The sequence below is a fragment of the Acipenser ruthenus genome, chromosome 58 (genome assembly GCF_902713425.1).
Source record: "Acipenser ruthenus chromosome 58, fAciRut3.2 maternal haplotype, whole genome shotgun sequence".
Taxonomy (NCBI): Eukaryota; Metazoa; Chordata; class Actinopteri; order Acipenseriformes; family Acipenseridae; genus Acipenser; species Acipenser ruthenus.
Genome location: NC_081246.1, coordinates 2712082 through 2730000, shown reverse-complemented (window position 1 = coordinate 2730000; position 17919 = coordinate 2712082). Strand labels below are relative to the sequence as shown.

Here is a 17919-nt window from a genome sequence, read left to right as displayed (position 1 = left end):
TGTGTCGATGTGGTGTTGAACCATCCCAGTCCATACCCCATTCTCTGACCTGACTGGAAAGAGGTGTTCAGACTCCTGCAGTGAGGCGTGGAGTTGGTCGCTCTCCCGCTCCTGGAGCCCCACCTTGCCACGCTGGTGCACCCCCTCCATGGCTTCACTAAGGTGGCTTCCTGACGCTTTCAGGTGGGGCACGGCTGTTGAGGTTTCTCCCCCCGTCACAGATGGCTTAGTGTGGCGTGTGGGTGGTGACGTCAGGTTCAGGAAGCAGTAGTCAAAAACAACTGATTTAATTCTTGTAACCTGTTCCCATAGCTCATATCAGCCTAGATGCCCTTCTCTGTACCTTCTCGAGTTGCAATCCATGGTTGCAGTGTTTTCACTCTGAGCCAACTGGGAAACAGTGCAGTACTGGGAGCGCAGAACTGACGATTACCTGTTTGGACTATATGCAGCAACATTTTAGTTATGCTAAAATTACACTAACAAGAAGAGTGTTCTCTTGATTGCTCTGGTTTTATTATTATTATTATTATTATTATTATTATTATTATTATTATTATTATTATTATTATTTTTATTTACGTGAAGTCTAAAAATTTGGTTTAGAAAGCCTTTTCAGAAAGACCAGAGGTAGCAGGGATGTATGAGAGCTAGAACTCCCATAACAGGCAAGTTTTATCACATGACTCATCCCATAGGGAGAAAATATATACAAACCATACAAGCTTTTTCTATGTTATGTACAGTTGTAGTCAAAAGTTTACATACCCCAAAGGAAATTTTCTAGAAATTTCTCGAAAACAAATAATTATAGGAAAAATCTTTTGTAGCAAAAGTTTTGCTTTCGTAGATGAGGAAAAAAAGTTACAAGAAATAGATGTCTAAAATTGTTTTTGCAAAACTCCCAAAATGCTATTTCAAAAGTATTCATACCCTGACAAGGAAAAATAAATTAATAACTAGTTGTGGCACCTTTAGCAATAATAACCTCTTTTAAACAATGAGGATATTTGTCGATGGGCTTTTGGCATGATTCTTTAGTGATTTGTGACCATTCTTCAACACAAAATTGTTCCAGTTCATTCAAATTCCAAGGACTTCTATCAGGGCCGGATTTTGGTATCATGGGCCCCTGGGCAAGGAACCAGAACAGCGTGATGTCAATTGTTAATCAGCACAATAAAAAGTCACTGCACCTGCTCTAAAACAGAGTTTGTCATTTTTTGATCACATCTAGTCAATTTTATCCAAATATAAGTGATACGTTTCTTTTGATGCTCAACTATAAGTGATATGTTTCTTTTGATGCTGAAATATAAGTGACAAGTTTATTTTGATGCTCAATATATGAAAATAACCCTTTAAAAGACAATGTTAGGAATATTAAAAGTAAGTGCTTAATACCACTATCTTAAAACTAAACAGCACGTTATTTAAATGTTCCTAATCACCTCTGTTCTAAGTAAACCTTACATCGCAGAGTAATTAAATCATACACTTGTCTTAAATTAATCTTCTCGATTTCATCTGTGCAAAGTCTCTAATAATATCAGTAAAATCCAGTTTTCCGAGTATATCACACTCCATGGAGGGGAACCTAAACAACCCCATGACCAGTTAAAGAGCACCTTGATGCAGGTATGAATTATCAATGTAACTTTAACTAATGTCTTATTATTTTACACAGTTTTTCTACCAACTTGAAATGTCCAATTGTATTTTAGGCTCAGCTCACCGCTACCATCCCTGCGCTGACTCGGGAGCGGTGAAGATGAACACACGCTGTTCTCCGAAGTGTGTGCCGTCAGCCGACCGCTTCTTTTCACTCTGCAGGCCCGCCATGCAGCCAACCCAGAGCTACAGCGTCGCCGGACAACGCAGCCCTGGGCAGCTTACAGGCAAGCCCACAGGCGCCCAGCCAGTCTACAGGGGTCACTGGTGCGAGGTAAGCAGAGGACACCCTGGCAGACCTAATCTCTGGATTAATAGCCTGGACTCGAACCGGCAACCTCCAAGCTATAGGGCACATCCTGCACTCCACGTGGAGCGCCTATATCGGATGCACCACTCAGGAGCCCAACTAATGTATTCTTGTTGTTTAAATTTCATGTTGTGCCATTTTCTCTTTAAGTGATTAAATCCAGGTGACTTTTTAAAACTCAGAAGTGTGAGCACCACTGAGGCCTCAATGCAACTCCCAAACATGCCTAATCTCTAAATATAGCTGTTCACACCAGAGTTTAACCATTAACCTGCCCCCCACTGTAAGAAATACATCAGAAAGAAATACTACATAGAACGTGAGAGGACTGGCCCTGAAAGATGATTACAGTAACTTGTGTTACAGTCTTTCACATTAGTTATTTGAAGTGGAAGTAAAAGACTGCAGGGTGTTAATAGGGAGGTCAAAGGTCAAATGCACACTGTGAGAAAGCATTTTGTAAGAATTCTGAACCGTTATGTTATATTATATAGACCAGCTCGTCCCACGTGAAGTCACTGAGATCCTTCTGCTCTGCCATATTTGTTGCAGAATAGTTGCACAGAGCTCTGACACAGTGTAATGCTGGGCAGACTGGTTTGAGGTTAATCCAGAACAGAAGGCAGTATAGAGAGTTCAGACAGGGATTGTGGGTACAAGCACAGAGCACATTCATTTGAGTAAGCCCACACATAACTAGTTCCACAGTCCCATTCTATAACACACAGGTCACAGAGTCCAGACAAGTGAGGCACATTTGAAAGCAAGTACGGGCAATTTTACGAGGAACATTTTAGTTGTAAACAAAGCACAGGGTTGTTATTTCAAGCCAAAGGCAGCTGAATTACCAATAAAGTTGCATGAATGCATTTTGTTTAAAATAAAAACAAGCACCACATTAACCCATGTTTTCCCTGATGTTTAAATCCGTGTTTTTGCTACAGTTAAAATGTCAATGGTAATGTAAATATAGCCCTTATTGTGAACAATAACAATACGAGTTTTGCAGTATTGTGCTAGTATCCTTGTATTCTCCAGATTGAGGGTGTAGATAGCAGGTGTACACATTTATTAAAACCATTGAACTCATTTATTAGTTCCAGATATTTCAGACTTATGAACAGCCTCTTACCAAGGGCTTCGAAACTCTGAGGTTCTGCTGTACTTCCAACAATAGCAGTGATAGCAGCGCTAGTTAAAAAATCCACTTCACCCTGTCCTTTTTATTTTGATTGGTGAAGTTAAAAAGTCGTGTCGAAAAGTAGCAGTTGAATAAAGTAGATGATAAAATAAAGAAACGTGAAGTCCTTTGACACGGTTAATGGTTTTTATTACATTATGCAGGAGACACTCATGTCAAGCACAAGCCTGAGTGTTCTAGAATACATGAATTTACACAAGCATGCAGCGGTGTGGAGTAGTGGTCAGGGCTCTGGACTCTTCACCGGAGGTTCTAACTTGTTTGCTAAATTGGCTTGTAGCCCCCTCTTAAAACTGCTGACACCCTTATTACGCAGAATGTTTTTTTGTAAATTCTTATCTTCTTCACAGCCCTATGTGTGCAAGCAATACAATACAGACATTTCACTTTGCTTTTCTTTGTGCAGCTGTGGTTATGAGTCAAGGTCTTTTGGTCATGGGTCCAGAATTAGTTTCATCCCGTTATCTTCTCTGTGAACTGCGCGGGACGCTTTCTCTTGCAGCTGGGTTTTGTGTTGAAACCGGCCAAAATCAGAACAGAGTTTCAAACCTTTTTTCCGGTTTGAAACTCTTATTTTCAGCTTCCATGTTTTCCAGCGATTGGGTTTGGATGTGTCACGCACATGTATTAAAAAGGGGGGTTTACGAGAATGATATTCATTGGGAAAAAAAAGTCTATACAAAAACAACCTATAACTATTGCATCGTTATAATTTACAACATTATCCTACATAACCGAAGCTTCAGCAATCCCAATCAAACTCAAATACCAGCATTTAGGTTAATGATATAAAGAATATCCAGTCAAAATGTTTAGTGCAGTACATTTTTAAAATATCACTAGTATATCTACAATAGACTACACTTAGAAAGAGGTTCTTAAAACAAATCTTGCTCAGTGAATTAAGCTCAAGTCTGATGTTGTTGGTAGCCCGCAGCAATAACACAGCTGTGCTAATGTAATACATATTTTGGTACAAACATCACTTTTTTCCCCTCGCATCCATGATAGCTGCTGCTTAAGGCTAGCGTACAATTAATTGCATTTCATTGCTAAGGCACAGAAAAGTCTAAGCCAAAGCAATCAACTATCTGGTGACTAATCACGGGTATTGTTTATTATTTGTAGTATCTTAAGTGTTTTTAATAACCTTGATTATAAAACAACTTAATTAGAAATATTGGTCTTAACTCAAATATTGGTCAAAGAAGCTTGCCATTAGGATTGCTTGGTGTAAGAACATAAGAAAGTTTACAAACGAGAGGAGGCCATTCAGCCCATCTTGCTCGTTTGGTTGTTAGTAGCTTATTGATCCCAGAATCTCATCAAGCAGCTTTTTGAAGGATCCCAGGGTGTCAGCTTCAACAACATTACTGGGGAGTATGGTCTTCACTTATAGTAGAATGGTGCGCGAGGTTAATTCACAAACAGGATTTTCACTGCTTAAGTCTTGTTAGCATAATGTACGACTTCCGGATGTGTTCCCATGCAACAAAAAAAAAATGAGTTTGTGGTTAATTGTAAGGCTTTTTAGCATGAAAAAGTGATTTACCCTGCCTTTGAGTCGTACAATGTTTTAGAAGCACACTTCTAAAACACTGGTATTTGTGTGCAGTTTCACAGAAATAATGACTGGAGAGAGAGAGAGAATCACTATTAAACACCTTTCTGGTTGCACCACATACTCACAGTAAACTGGGAGTAAATCTAGCTGTAGAAAACCTGAATGAAATATTTAGACAGGCGGCTTTAAAATCCAAACTAAAAATAATTCGGAACACTCAAAAGAAAAAACTGAAAGAAGAAAATTGGTTTGATGAAGATTGTAAAAATATAAGGAAAAGACTTAGGCAATTATCAAATCAAAAACATAGACAACCAGACAACCAAGATTTACGCCTCAGCTACTGTGAAACTCTAAATTACTATAAACGCACACTAAAACAGAAAAAAAAATAACCACATCAACAAGCAACTGACAGAAATCGAGGAGTCCATTAACTCAAACCGATTCTGGGAACATTGGAAAAAACTAAATAAATCAAAACCAGAAGAATTGGCCATACAAAATGGAAATATATGGAAAAACCATTTTGAAAAACTCTATCAAAACATAACACACAATGAACAACCATTAGATCAAAACAATATTTATGAAAAACTGAAAAAACTAGAATTGTCAATTAAAGACAACCAGAATCCACTGGACTCTCCAATCACTGTGCAGGAACTTAAAGAGAAACTGCAGACCCTCCAGAATAGGAAAGCCAGCGGGGTAGACAGCGTCTCCAATGAGATGCTGAAGCACAGCAGCCCTAAGCTGCAGGAGGCCCTGCGCAAACTGTTTAACCTGATACTAAGTGTGGGCTACTTCCCTGACATCTGGAACCAAGGGATTATATCCCCTGTCTTTAAGAGTGGAGACAAATTCGACCCCAATAACTACCGGGGCATCTGTGTGAGCAGTAACCTGGGGAAGGTATTCTGCAGTATCATTAACGCCCGGATACTGGCCTTCCTTACCGAACACAGTGTCTTGAGTAAGAGTCAGATTGGCTTCCTTCCAAAACACCGCACTACTGATCATATTTACACCCTACACACCCTAATAGACAAACATGTAAACCAAAATAAAAATAAATTATTAGCTTGCTTTATAGATTTCAAAAAGGCTTTTGATTCAATCTGGCACGAAGGATTATTTTATAAACTCCTCCAAAGTGGTGTAGGAGGTAAAACCTATGACACAATTAAATCAATGTATACGGAAAATAAATGTGGTGTAAAGATTGGCAATAAAAGAACACAATTCTTCTCACAGGGGCGTGGAGTGAGACAGGGGTGCAGTTTGAGTCCAACACTGTTCAACATCTACATCAATGAATTGGCCACAGTGTTGGAGCAATCTTCAGCCCCTGGCCTCACTCTGCTTGATACTGAAATTAAATTCCTACTCTACGCAGATGACCAGGTCCTGCTGTTGCCCACAGAGCAGGGGCTGCAGCAGAGCCTGTCAGTGCTAGAGCAGTACTGTCAGACCTGGGCCCTGACAGTAAACATGAACAAAACTAAAATCAAGATATTTCAGAAAAAACCCAGATATCAGGAAAGTAGATACATCTTCACACTACACCACACCACAATAGAACACTGCATGCACTACACCTACCTGGGCCTAAACATCAGCGCATCAGGTAGCTTTAACCCGGCAGTGAATGCACTGAGAGAGAAGGCCCGCAGGGCTTTCTATTCCATAAAGAAAAAGCTTTATATAAAACTCCCCATTAGAATTTGGCTCAAAATTTTTGAAAGTGTTATCAAACCCATTGCCCTCTATGGCAGTGAAGTGTGGGGTCCGCTCACAGAGCAGGATTACACTAAATGGGATAAACACCCAATAGAAGCCCTGCACACAGAGTTCTGCAAAAACATCCTGCAAATACAGAGAAAAACACCAAACAACGCGTGCGGGGCAGAACTAGGTCAATATCCATTATTGATCTCAATACAAAAAAGAGCAATTAAATTTTGGCTTCATCTAAAACAAAGCAACCCAAACTCCTACCACAGTAAAGCCCTGCAGTACCAAGAACTGAGCCAAAAGAAGAGTCCCCTCAGCCAGCTGGTCCTGAAGCTCACTGCACTAACACACACTAACACCAACCAGCCTCAGGACAGCACTGCTCCAACACAGACAATTCGAGCAAACCAAATTATAACACAACACAAACAAAACTACCTCACCTATTGGGACACACACACAAAAACACAAAGCAAATTAGAGTGCTATCGGGCCCTAAAAAGACACTACACCCTGGCTGAATACCTGAGCAGGGTGAAAGACAACAAGCAGAGGCAGATCCTAACCAAATACAGGCTCAGTGAGCACAGCCTGGCCATAGAAACAGGCCGACACAGGCAGACCTGGCTGCCCAAAGAGGACCAGCTGTGTCATCACTGTCAACTCCAACAAGTAGAGACAGAGATGCACTTTCTACTGCAGTGTACAAAATACAGAGAAATAAGGGAAACTTTCTTCCCACAAATAAAAAATCTCTGCAAAACATTCCCAGACCTGCCAGACTCTCAAAAACTCCCAATCCTCCTCGGAGAGGAGTCCAGCTGTGTCCAACTGGCAGCCCAGTACACAGCCGCCTGTCACAGCCTGAGGGACAAACAGTGAGCACTCTACATTAGTTCAAATCTTGTTATATTTCATTGTTGTTATTGTTAACTTATTAATAACGTGGTTATTATTTATATTTGTTTACCATTATTATTATCATTATTATTCTCATCAGTGTTATTGTCTATTTAATGTTCAGATGATGTACTGTGTATACATTGCTTTGGCAATACTGTGAATAATGGTCATGCCAATAAAGCACCTTTGAATTTGAATTTGAGAGAGAGAGAGAGAGAGAGAGAGAGAGAGAGACAGAGAGACAGAGAGACAGAGAGACAGAGAGAGAGAGAGAGAGAGAGAGAGAGAGAGAGAGAGAGAGAGAGAGAGACTGCTGGCAGAAAGAGACCCAGCCATGAAGTTTAACCCAGAGAGTTATAACACAGATAGTCATTTTTTAAAGCAGCTATTGGGTATTATACTGGATTATCACTGGTTATAGTTTAAAACAAGGGTATCCAATCACGTTCCTGGAGGGCCATTTCACTCCAGGTTTAACAGGTGAAATTAGATAATGAACCACTTCAAGGTCTGGATGGAGGTTTCATTTGTTTGATTAAACAATTCAGAACAGGGTTAAAAGAATGACCAGGACTGGAAGGGCCAGCATTGGCCTCGCCCGGTTTAACCCATTTTGGACACAGCATCACATTTCTCCTGTTGTTAAAGCAGTCTTGCTTGTAATTTAGTCACTGCACATGTCCAGTGAGAAAAGCTACTTTATTTATGGAACCAAGATTCTGTTTCTTGTACAAAACACTTTTTTTCCCTGAAAAATTCTGGCGTGAGGCTGGATTTAAAATAATATAGAGGGGTGGCTAAGCATTGTATCATATGTGATACAGAAATTGGTATTTTACACAGTTACACTCATCCACGTCACAACTACCAATAGCACCTTTTTTTTATCTTTTTTTATTTCCGCAATGCCACAAGATGGCAGCATTGGCCTAGGTATGGCTACCAAGTCACATATACATTGTTGGCCAATTTTGTTTTTTACATAGTGCATTTATAAATCCCTAATTTACCCTGGCACAAAGAGCAAGTCGCTTTGAATAAAATTCGAGTTGCTTTTTGTTTTACATTTCCCTCCGGTACTGAATTATTATTATTATTTATTTCTTAGCAGACGCCCTTATCCAGGGCGACTTACAATTGTTACAAAATATCGCATTATTTTTACATACAATTACCCATTTATACAGTTGGGTTTTTACTGGAGCAATCTAGGTAAAGTACCTTGCTCAAGGGTACAGCAGCAGTGTCCCCCACCTGGGATTGAACCCACGACCCCTCCGGTCAAGAGTCCAGAGCCCTATTAGTGCACTTCCTTGTTCCATTCAAATCATGTGACAATGTGAACATTAACTTCTGCCAACCCAACTACTCAACATCTATACATATAGGAAGTAGGTGAGGTTGGCAGAGGTCATAATGTCACATGAATGGAAAGAAGAAGTCAAAGGCAGATCTAGAGAAAAACAACACAACTCAATATCTCAGCAGAAAAACAACACAACCCAACATCTCAGCAGAAAAACGATACAACTCAATATCTCAGCATATATGAGCGTTATAACCGAAGAGCATTATAAACGGGGGAGGCGGTGAGGGAGCTGCGGGACACAACACAACACACATCTGACTAAAACACAAAATAAAATAACTACCTCTCTATAATGCACAAATATAGTGAAGCAAAAATGTAACTTTCTGTGAATTAACCATGCATAAAGCACCATGTAATCAACGCTATACTTCTTACAAAAAATAAAGAACAAAAGGTAACATTCCCACTCGTAGAATTTAATTAGCAGTTTTTAAACTATAAATAGCATGGTTAAATGGTGGTCAGGAGTTCAGTTCGAAGTGCGAGAAGGAGAGCGGGTCGGGAGAGGGGAAGAGGGAATGGGCTCGCCCCAGGTTCGGGTGCCGGAACGGGGCTGAAGCGCCTCGTCTCCCGGAGAAAGCTGCAGCTCCTCTCGCAGCAAAAAAGTAAATACATTAGGAAAGATAACTACGTAATAGACCTGATATTTATTTAGTTATAAAACGTATGCTGAATAAGATGTCTGTGTTATAAAGTGCCAGCGCAGCTTGTCTTTAGTTCAGATACTTCATCAAAAGGGAGAAACAGAAACGGAAGTTGGATTGAGCAGTTGTTTACAGTTTGAACAACACCGGTACTGTATTTACTGTAGCAATATTGCATGAATCCTAGTATAGGGAATTGGAGGACCTGCTGTAGGAGCGTTATATCTGAGACACGTTATAACCGAGAGCCTTATAGTGAGGGAGTACTGTATATATTTATTGCATTTATATAGCGCTTTTTATACAAAAGTAGAAGCAGAAGAAGGTCTCAGTACGTTAGGTCTTGTTCTTGGTCTCGGTAGGTTTGGTCTTGACTACATCACTGATATGGAGTGATTTCAGCTGTTGAATTGCAAGCTTCAATAAAAGCAATAAAGAAAATCACAGAAAAAAAACAATATGCCACGTCTGTCAAGAGAGCAGCGCCTTCGTGCGATCGGCATGTTGGAGGCTGGACTAGGGCAGCGTGCCGTGGCTCGTCGTCTTGGGTGCTCACAGCGAGCAATTTCAAATCTGACGAGACGGTATAACCAGACACACTCTGTCAACAACAGGCCACGAACTGGGAGACCAAGAGTCAACACCTGCCCAAGATCGACAGATCATTTTGCAGCACCTTCGTGATGTCAATTGTTAAATCAGCACAATAAAAAGTCACTGCACCTGCTCTAAAACAGAGTTTGTCATTTTTCGATCATATCTAGTAAATTCTATCCACATATAAGTGATACGTTTCTTTTGATGCTCAGATATGAGTACATATCAGTAGCCATCTACACCATTCTGATTATTAATCTGCAAATACATACTTTGCAGTAATGGCATGACAAATTAAAATGGTTAAAGTAGCATAATGAGATGACTGTTTAATGATTTCTCATTATGTGGCTTACAGTGGAGGTAATATCGACATCTTGTGTCTTTAGGACTAAATTACAGGTTAAAAAACAAAGTCATGTAAAACGCAGTGCCCTACTTATCACAATGCATGACACAGGTCTGTATGCTGCAGTTATAGCTTCCTGCTGATGTCTTTCTGCAAATCTTCCATGAACTCCCAGCACTGTGCTGATAGGCACGTCGGTCAATGCATTGGAATAAGCCAGTTACAGGGACACCTGCTCCTTGAATAATAACCATCATCCTGCTGCATTTCCATGATTCACACACTGCTCTTACATTATATAGGTGCTGTAGATCACAGGGCTATAATAATTTGCATACACATGGGTCTGTGTTGGTATTCTGGTGTGATTGAGGTGCTTTCATTCTGTAAACTGAATATATTTTATTTATTTTTATATATATATATATATATATATATATATATATAATTTTTTTTTTTTTTTTTTTTTTTAAGTGTCCTAACGGACTAAATCTCTGTGAACTCGACGGTGTCTCTTTAGATAATTTGACCCTACAAATCTCTTCCCACACTCAGCACACTCAAAAGGTTTCTCTCCTGTGTGGATTCTGAGGTGTATTCTAAAGTAGTTTCTCCAACTGAAACTCTTCCCACATTGAGGACATAGATATGGTTTCGCTCCAGTGTGAATTCGCTGGTGTGAGTGAAGGTTACATTTCTGAATAAAACTCTTCCCACACTCAGTACACAGATAGGGTTTCTCTCCTGTGTGAATACGCTGGTGAGTTGTAAGCCCACCTACCCATCTGAAGCTTTTTCCACATTCAGTACAGTGATGGGGTTTCTGTTCTTTGTGAATCTGTTGGTGTGCTTTCAGGTTTCCCAGGTCACTGAAATTGGTGCCACATTGATACAAGATCTGCTCTGAAGGAATCTGCTGGGGAGTTTGTAGGGGAATGAAGTTGCCCTGGGTTGCAGAATTGTTAACACCCTCAGGATGTAGAGTCAATCTATAACCCAGTGTAAGTGGTCTGCTATCTTGTACAGAAAGATTTTGAACTGAGCGAGTTCTCAGTTTCTTCACATATTCATCTTGCGATGAAGACTCTCTGTGTTTCTTATGCTGCATTTTGCCATCAGAAGGGGGTGCTGGAGTGAAGTTGTGTCTTCCTCTATCTACTTTAGAAGCGGAGGAAAGAGAAACAAAGGTTACTGCACAGCATGAAATCCCATTCACATTCTTCCAAGGCTTCACCTCACAACCATCACTGATAATGAGAACATTAAAAGGCAAGTTTGTCAGACTATACACACATACAGAATTAGATCTACTCAAAAACTTGAAAACAGTCGTGTTGATTATCATATTTTCTATGTGGCTGTACAATCAACAGTTTATTCTAATTGAAATATTCATAATTTAGAATAATGATAAACTCTTAATCCTTCGCCAAACAATTGCAATTCTATATAACTGGTTTTTTGACATTCTGCTTACATGTTGTGCTGCTAGTGCATGGCATTGCTCCTTCCTCCTTTCCATCTTCTGGGGTGTGACGTTCCACCTGAATGGACCCCAGCACAGTGCCCTCTTCTCCAACACTAGAACAAGCGTCTTCAGAGACAGACTGATTGTGTTTCATGTGGACCAATTCAGGTGGACAATAAACACAATGACTAGAGCCCAGCTGAACTACATTGTCCTCCAGTATATTGACTTTATTTTCTTTAGAAACTTTCCCTGTAATGGGGACAGGTTCCAGTTCAGGTGCCTCTTCTTTAATGTGGACGAGTTCAAATTCATAGGCCTCGTCTTTAATGTGGACAGGCTCCAGTTCAGGTGCCTCCTCTTTAATGTGGACAGACTCAAGTCTTGGGGCTTCTTTACCTTCCAAAGACGTCTGCTGTGTAACCTGCATTAAACTTGCACGCTGTTCATGATCAAAGATCCCCTCTTGTGTGTAAACAGTGTCTAGCCCCTCATTGGCTTCAGTGAAAGTCTGCCTCTCTGTATTATCTGTGGAAACAAAATGATGAAAGCTTTTAATTCTCACTACACAGATAAATACAGGAGTGTAATTCAAAGAGGGCCAAATTCTGTGGAGTTTAGAATTATATGAAAAAATAAATCATGGATATTCATCCCATAGAGAGACGTATTCAGCTGGGGTACTTCTAAGGTCATAGGGAGTACACAGGATGAGTTACATTTCAGGAACAGATTATACTTAATTAATTAATTAATTAATTAATTAATTAATTAACAAACTCATTATTTAGTGTCAAATCACCCAAACAACAATAACATAAAAACAAAAAAAGCGTACGATTTTTTTTCCCCCCTTTATTATTATTATTATTATTATTTATTTCTTAGCAGACGCCCTTATCCAGGGCGACTTACAATTGTTACAAGATATCACATTATACATTATTTCACATTATACATATATCACATTATTTTTACATACAATTACCCATTTATACAGTTGGGTTTTTACTGGAGCAATCGAGGTAAAGTACCTTGCTCAAGGGTACAACAGCAGTGTCCCCCACTGGGGATTGAACCCACAACCCTCAGGTCAAGAGTCCAGAGCCCTAACCACTACTCCACACTGCTTCCCCTGTACTGGTCATTTAAACTTTAGTGCTTGTGGCGCGACTGTAAGCCTGCTGAATACTATCCCCATTGAACAATGCCGTCTATTTATTTCACAAAGCAATTTAAGATCAACAGTATTATTTTTTATGCAGTTAAAAAAAAAAACGTTGAATATGTGCAGGCAAACACTTTTTTAAACGAAAAGTAAAAAAAAAAATCTGCTGTTTACAAAACTGATGCTTTAGATTAAGTCAGCCTTTATTTGTGCAAAACTTGCACGTAAACAAACAAACCTCTTACCGTATTATTTTTTATTTATTTAACATTTAACATAAAATGACTAAGAATCGTAACATTAATACAATTTACCTTGAACTCTGATGAATAATCCCTGGTTCTCGTTCCTCTGAAAGTCTTGTTCATTGCAGTCGGGGTTCATGTTTCTGAGAGGTTGTTTAATGTCTGCATCTGCAGCGTTCATGCATTCCCGCACTGCTTTCAACTCGCTCTCTGATATTTCCAATCTCAGCTTCAGACTTTCATTCTCTTTCTCCTTTCCAGCCATTTCCATTCGGAATTCAGTGAATTTGCCGCCGACAACTTTTGTGATTTGGCACAAGACGGTGTCTACAGCCGCTTTCACTGCGTGCTCGATGGTAGAGGCGAGCTCGTCTTGAAAGAACGACACGGAGACGCTGACGTCCATCTTCACTGACTGTTAGCTTGAGACTGATATCCTTTCTGTATTCACGCTTTTATTATGAATAATATTGGGAGCCTCTCTTTGTTATTCAGTCAGCACTTGACTTATTTAGCAAGTAGCAGCGACACAGCGCGTTACTGTAACAATACAATCCGTACACAGCGTTCTGGCGCCATAAAGAATAAACTACTGTACTAGCTGTGATACAGTATCTGCATTGATTGCTTAGTATAGTAAACAAATCATGCACACAAATTAAACTTCTCTGTTGCAGCAGCTAAACAACTCCATAATCCCCCACGCACACGAGGTATGACACAGGCCCGGTTTTGGGGATGGAACCGCATAACAGTTTCGCGTTTTGATTGGTCCATGTCTGTCACATGAATATGTCGTCACACAGCTTGCAGGCATTTTTAACATTGCGGAGAGAGAGAGAGAGAGAGAGAGAGAGAGAGAGAGAGAAAGAGAAAGAGAGAGAGAGAGAGAGAGAGAGAGAGAGAGAGAGAGAGAGAGAGAGAGAGAGAGAGAGAAAGAAAGAACGAGAAAGAACTATACTGCTATATATATATATATATATATGTATATGCTGAACTATACAAGAATACACTGCAGGTGCAAAGAAATACACCAAACCACGCATGCAGGGCAGAATTAGGCCGATATCCAGCTCTTATTAATATAAAGAAAAGAGCACTCAAATTCTGGTTGCACCTTGAAAAAAGTGAACCTGACTCACTCCAGTACAAGGCCCTCCAGACCCAAGAGCTCAGCCCTGAAAAGAGTCCCCTATGCCAGCTGGCTTTGAAGCTCATCACACTGACCCCCTCCAATACTAACTCCAACAAGCTTCAGGTCAGCACTGCTTACCAGCCCCCAATCAGAGTAAACCAAATTATAAAACAAACCAAAAACTCCTATCTGGAACACTGGGACACAGAAATAAAATCCCAAAATAAACTTGATTGCTATTGGGCCCTAAAAAGAAACTACAGCCTAGCAGAGTATCTCTCCACTGTCAGAGATACGAAGCAGAGACAGATCCTAACCAAGTACAGGCTAAGTGACCACAGCCTGGCCATAGAGACAGGCAGACACAGGCAGACCTGGCTGCCCAGAGAAGATCGGCTCTGTGGTCACTGCGAGACAGGAGAGGTGGAAACTGAGATGCACTTTCTCCTACACTGTATAAAATACAGCCATATCAGAGAATCATTCTTCATTAAAGTACAAGAAAAATATCCTCTTTTCAGACAAATGGCAGACTCAGAGAAACTTGCTGTCCTCCTAGGGGAGGGACACACAGCTCCAATGGCTGCCAAATATGTAGCCACCTGCCACAACCTGAGGGGCACGCAGTGACGGCACAATTTAATAGTTTCAATATCATTATTTCAATATTTCAATTTCTGTATTATTATTATTTATCTTCTATTTTATTTATTATTATTTTGTTACCACTGTTCCTTGTTTGTATACAGATGCATCTGTTCATAATATGTATGTATTTGCTTTGGCAACACTGTGGAAAATAAGTCATGCCAATAAAGCACTTTGAATTGAATTGAATTGAATTGAGAGAGAGAGAGAGAGAGAGAGAGAGAGAGAGAGAGAGAGAGTTAGTGTGTGAGAGTGTGAGAGTGAGAGAGTACATGAATCAAAGTTAATGTATTTTTTACTCTCCCCAGAAAACATTGTTTTTCTATGGACAGAAATAAAATGTAAATGTTAAAAAAAAAAAAAAAAAAAATCTTATTACAGTGAAGAAACTACATTGTACTGAAATAGATACATGAACATGTTACAGGTGTCCCACCCCCCTGAATTGATTACTGTTTGGAAGCGCATTCCACACGAAGGGGTTAATTATTATTAGTTAATCAATTAGCTTCAGGGTTTTAAGATAGAAACCGCTCAAAAAGAGAGCAACAGAGAAAAGAGGAGCGAGACGAGACGAGACGAAGGAAAGGAAAGGAACGGAACGGAACAAATAACCAAGCAACTACGAGCGGGTGGTTGTAAGGGGGGTCGCTATTGCTACTTGGAGGGAGAGTGGCATGGAGTTGAGTCTGATTGAGCCGCCCAGGAGAATCGAGTAGCAGCTACCACAGAGAGACCCCGGGTCGGATACCGACAGCGAACAGGATCTACTGTTCAGGCGGGTTGAGCATTACAGGACCGGTGGCTGAACTGGATTAGGCTGAGCGGACAGTTTAATTATGTACAGATAATTCACATGTGCAACAACAATCGTTTTGACTCAAGGAAGACATACACTAGCAATGTCCCAGTGGAAAAGGACATTAAAACATCAAAATACTGCCCTCTAGTCCCGCGGGCGGAACACGGAACTGCACGTAAATATTATATTTCATAACTCATTTTTAATATTATTACAAAAGCAAGAGAGAAAAAAAGCTGACTCGATGTCAAAATCGTTGTTTTCATACCGTCAAACATCGAAGGAATTTTTCGAATCCGTCATTTCACCGCTGAGATATCCCATTCGCAATGTGTCTAGTACCCCCATGCATTCAAAACAAAAGCAATCGACTAGCTTGCGTTTTGCTGCTCTGGTCTTACAATCTTGATGACGGTGAAGTCTCCCTGATCACGTTGTAGGGGAGGTCACAAGCTTTCCATTCATACCTTTACTTTGTTTGTAGCCCAATCCATCACAGAGTAATCGATGTGCAAACAAACACGCCCACCTCTTGAATGAGATAAGGGGGAAAAAAACAGCCTTTCAAAGACAAATACATGTGGCAATGGATAGCATGTGAGGTGCCAGAAGATAACATCCTTTTAGAACTCAATTGACATAAAGATTTACACAATGTTCATTTTTGGAGAGGTTTGGAGAGGTTTGGGGACCCTTTGTAAAAACTCCTGTAGAATTTGATCCCTTTATTCAAATAGTTCCAAATTTTTACCCAGTATAGTAGACATGTTGGTGAAGCACTGGCTCTTTTCATATGCTACAAGTTGAAAAAATGACTATAGAACATAAAAAAATGAAACGCGTTTGTTGTTTTTTTTAATGTATTTTTTCTGGGTATCTCCTTCCAGTGTGGTACTGAGTAAGACTTTTATCACACCTGAGGTTTTAGTCTTGATGCCCAAGGGGTTACCTTGAATTCAAGCCCTGAACCATGCCTGTGCTGTCTATACTTTGGAAGATATTGTGATTTATTTAAGGGCACAGCCCCCCAGGCGGAAATTGTCTGTGAGGGGCTGGGGTTTTGACAGGTTAAAAAAGGCAAGATACACCAATAATCTCATGAAAGTGGCTAGTTAGCAGTGAGAAAGACTATAAATTTCTAAGAAAACTAAACATTTTGCGCTCCACATCGAATGCTAAACAAGGTGCTGTCATTGTGCTAAGCAAAGCTGCAACTCCAGGACTCTGCCTAAAAACGGAATCAAGATGGGACTCTGCCTGAAAACAGACCCAAGAGGAGGAAGCAAGCTGCAAGTGAGTCAATGACCACAAGCAACGAGACTGAGGCCAGGCTGGAGGACTGCCGTAAAACCTAGAGACTTATCAGACAAACCAGTCTGGGTCTGCTGTACACCTAAAACCACAGTATCCAAAAACTGTGCCCTGCTACCTGCGTAGCTAAAAGATTCAGCAAAGAGGACAGAGCAGACAGGTGCTGTTGTGGATTCTATACCGAGGACTGAAGACTTTGTTGCAGCTGTTTGTTGATTCTATCGAGTTTGATCCAGTGTAGGACTGAAGACTTTGTTGCGGAAAGGAGAGTTTTTGTACTGGACACTTCAACAGATTGAGTTTCCAAAACAGCGGACCAAAAGTCTAAGCTTCAAGGAACAGCTGAGTATAATTCCAGTTGCATTTTTCTTTCATAGGACTAAATTAATTAATTGTAACACATTCACATAGAATTGCACTGTTAATTATTTAGTTTGCACACTTTGCGTGTGAATTAACTTTTAGTGAAGCCTGATGAAGTAACTATAAGTTATCTACCTCATTGCTGTATGAAGAATTTATTTAAAAGTAAACTGGCCATATACTTAATCTATATACCATTAATAAGCTTAATATGATATATTCTAGGACTGTCTGCATCATCTCAGTTGAGGCTGTGTGCTTGGATGTGGGCATGTATGTGAGCAAGTACTACGTCACAGTCTGCTTGCTTGCTCAAGTGCTGGTGTGTGAGGAGACAGGCGGTGTATTTCAATTGCCTGCTAGTCAAGTTAAGGCAGTGAGAGTTTTTGAATTGTGTTTTGTGCTTAGACTAAGATATTTACTTTCTGACT

General features: G+C 40.1%; 1 protein-coding gene across 4 annotated transcripts in view; it reads right to left on the bottom strand.

The window, feature by feature from the left end:
- The window catches only part of LOC117971037 (zinc finger protein 287-like), an 18620-nt gene extending 4659 nt beyond the window's left edge, over positions 1–13961 (bottom strand). The window contains exons 1-3 of one of the 4 annotated variants that reach the window (XM_059018020.1): positions 13299–13961; positions 11826–12344; positions 11130–11506 (exon numbers count right to left, since the gene is read on the bottom strand). In XM_059018020.1, the coding sequence (XP_058874003.1) occupies positions 11130–11506; positions 11826–12344; positions 13299–13635 (1233 nt within the window). In that variant the 5' untranslated portion in view covers positions 13636–13961. Of the gene's footprint in view, positions 1–3270; positions 11507–11825; positions 12345–13298 lie in introns of those variants that run through there. The other 3 variants (XM_034918968.2, XM_059018019.1, XM_059018021.1) reach the window with 3 other exon arrangements.
- Positions 13962–17919: the final 3958 nt, after the last annotated feature.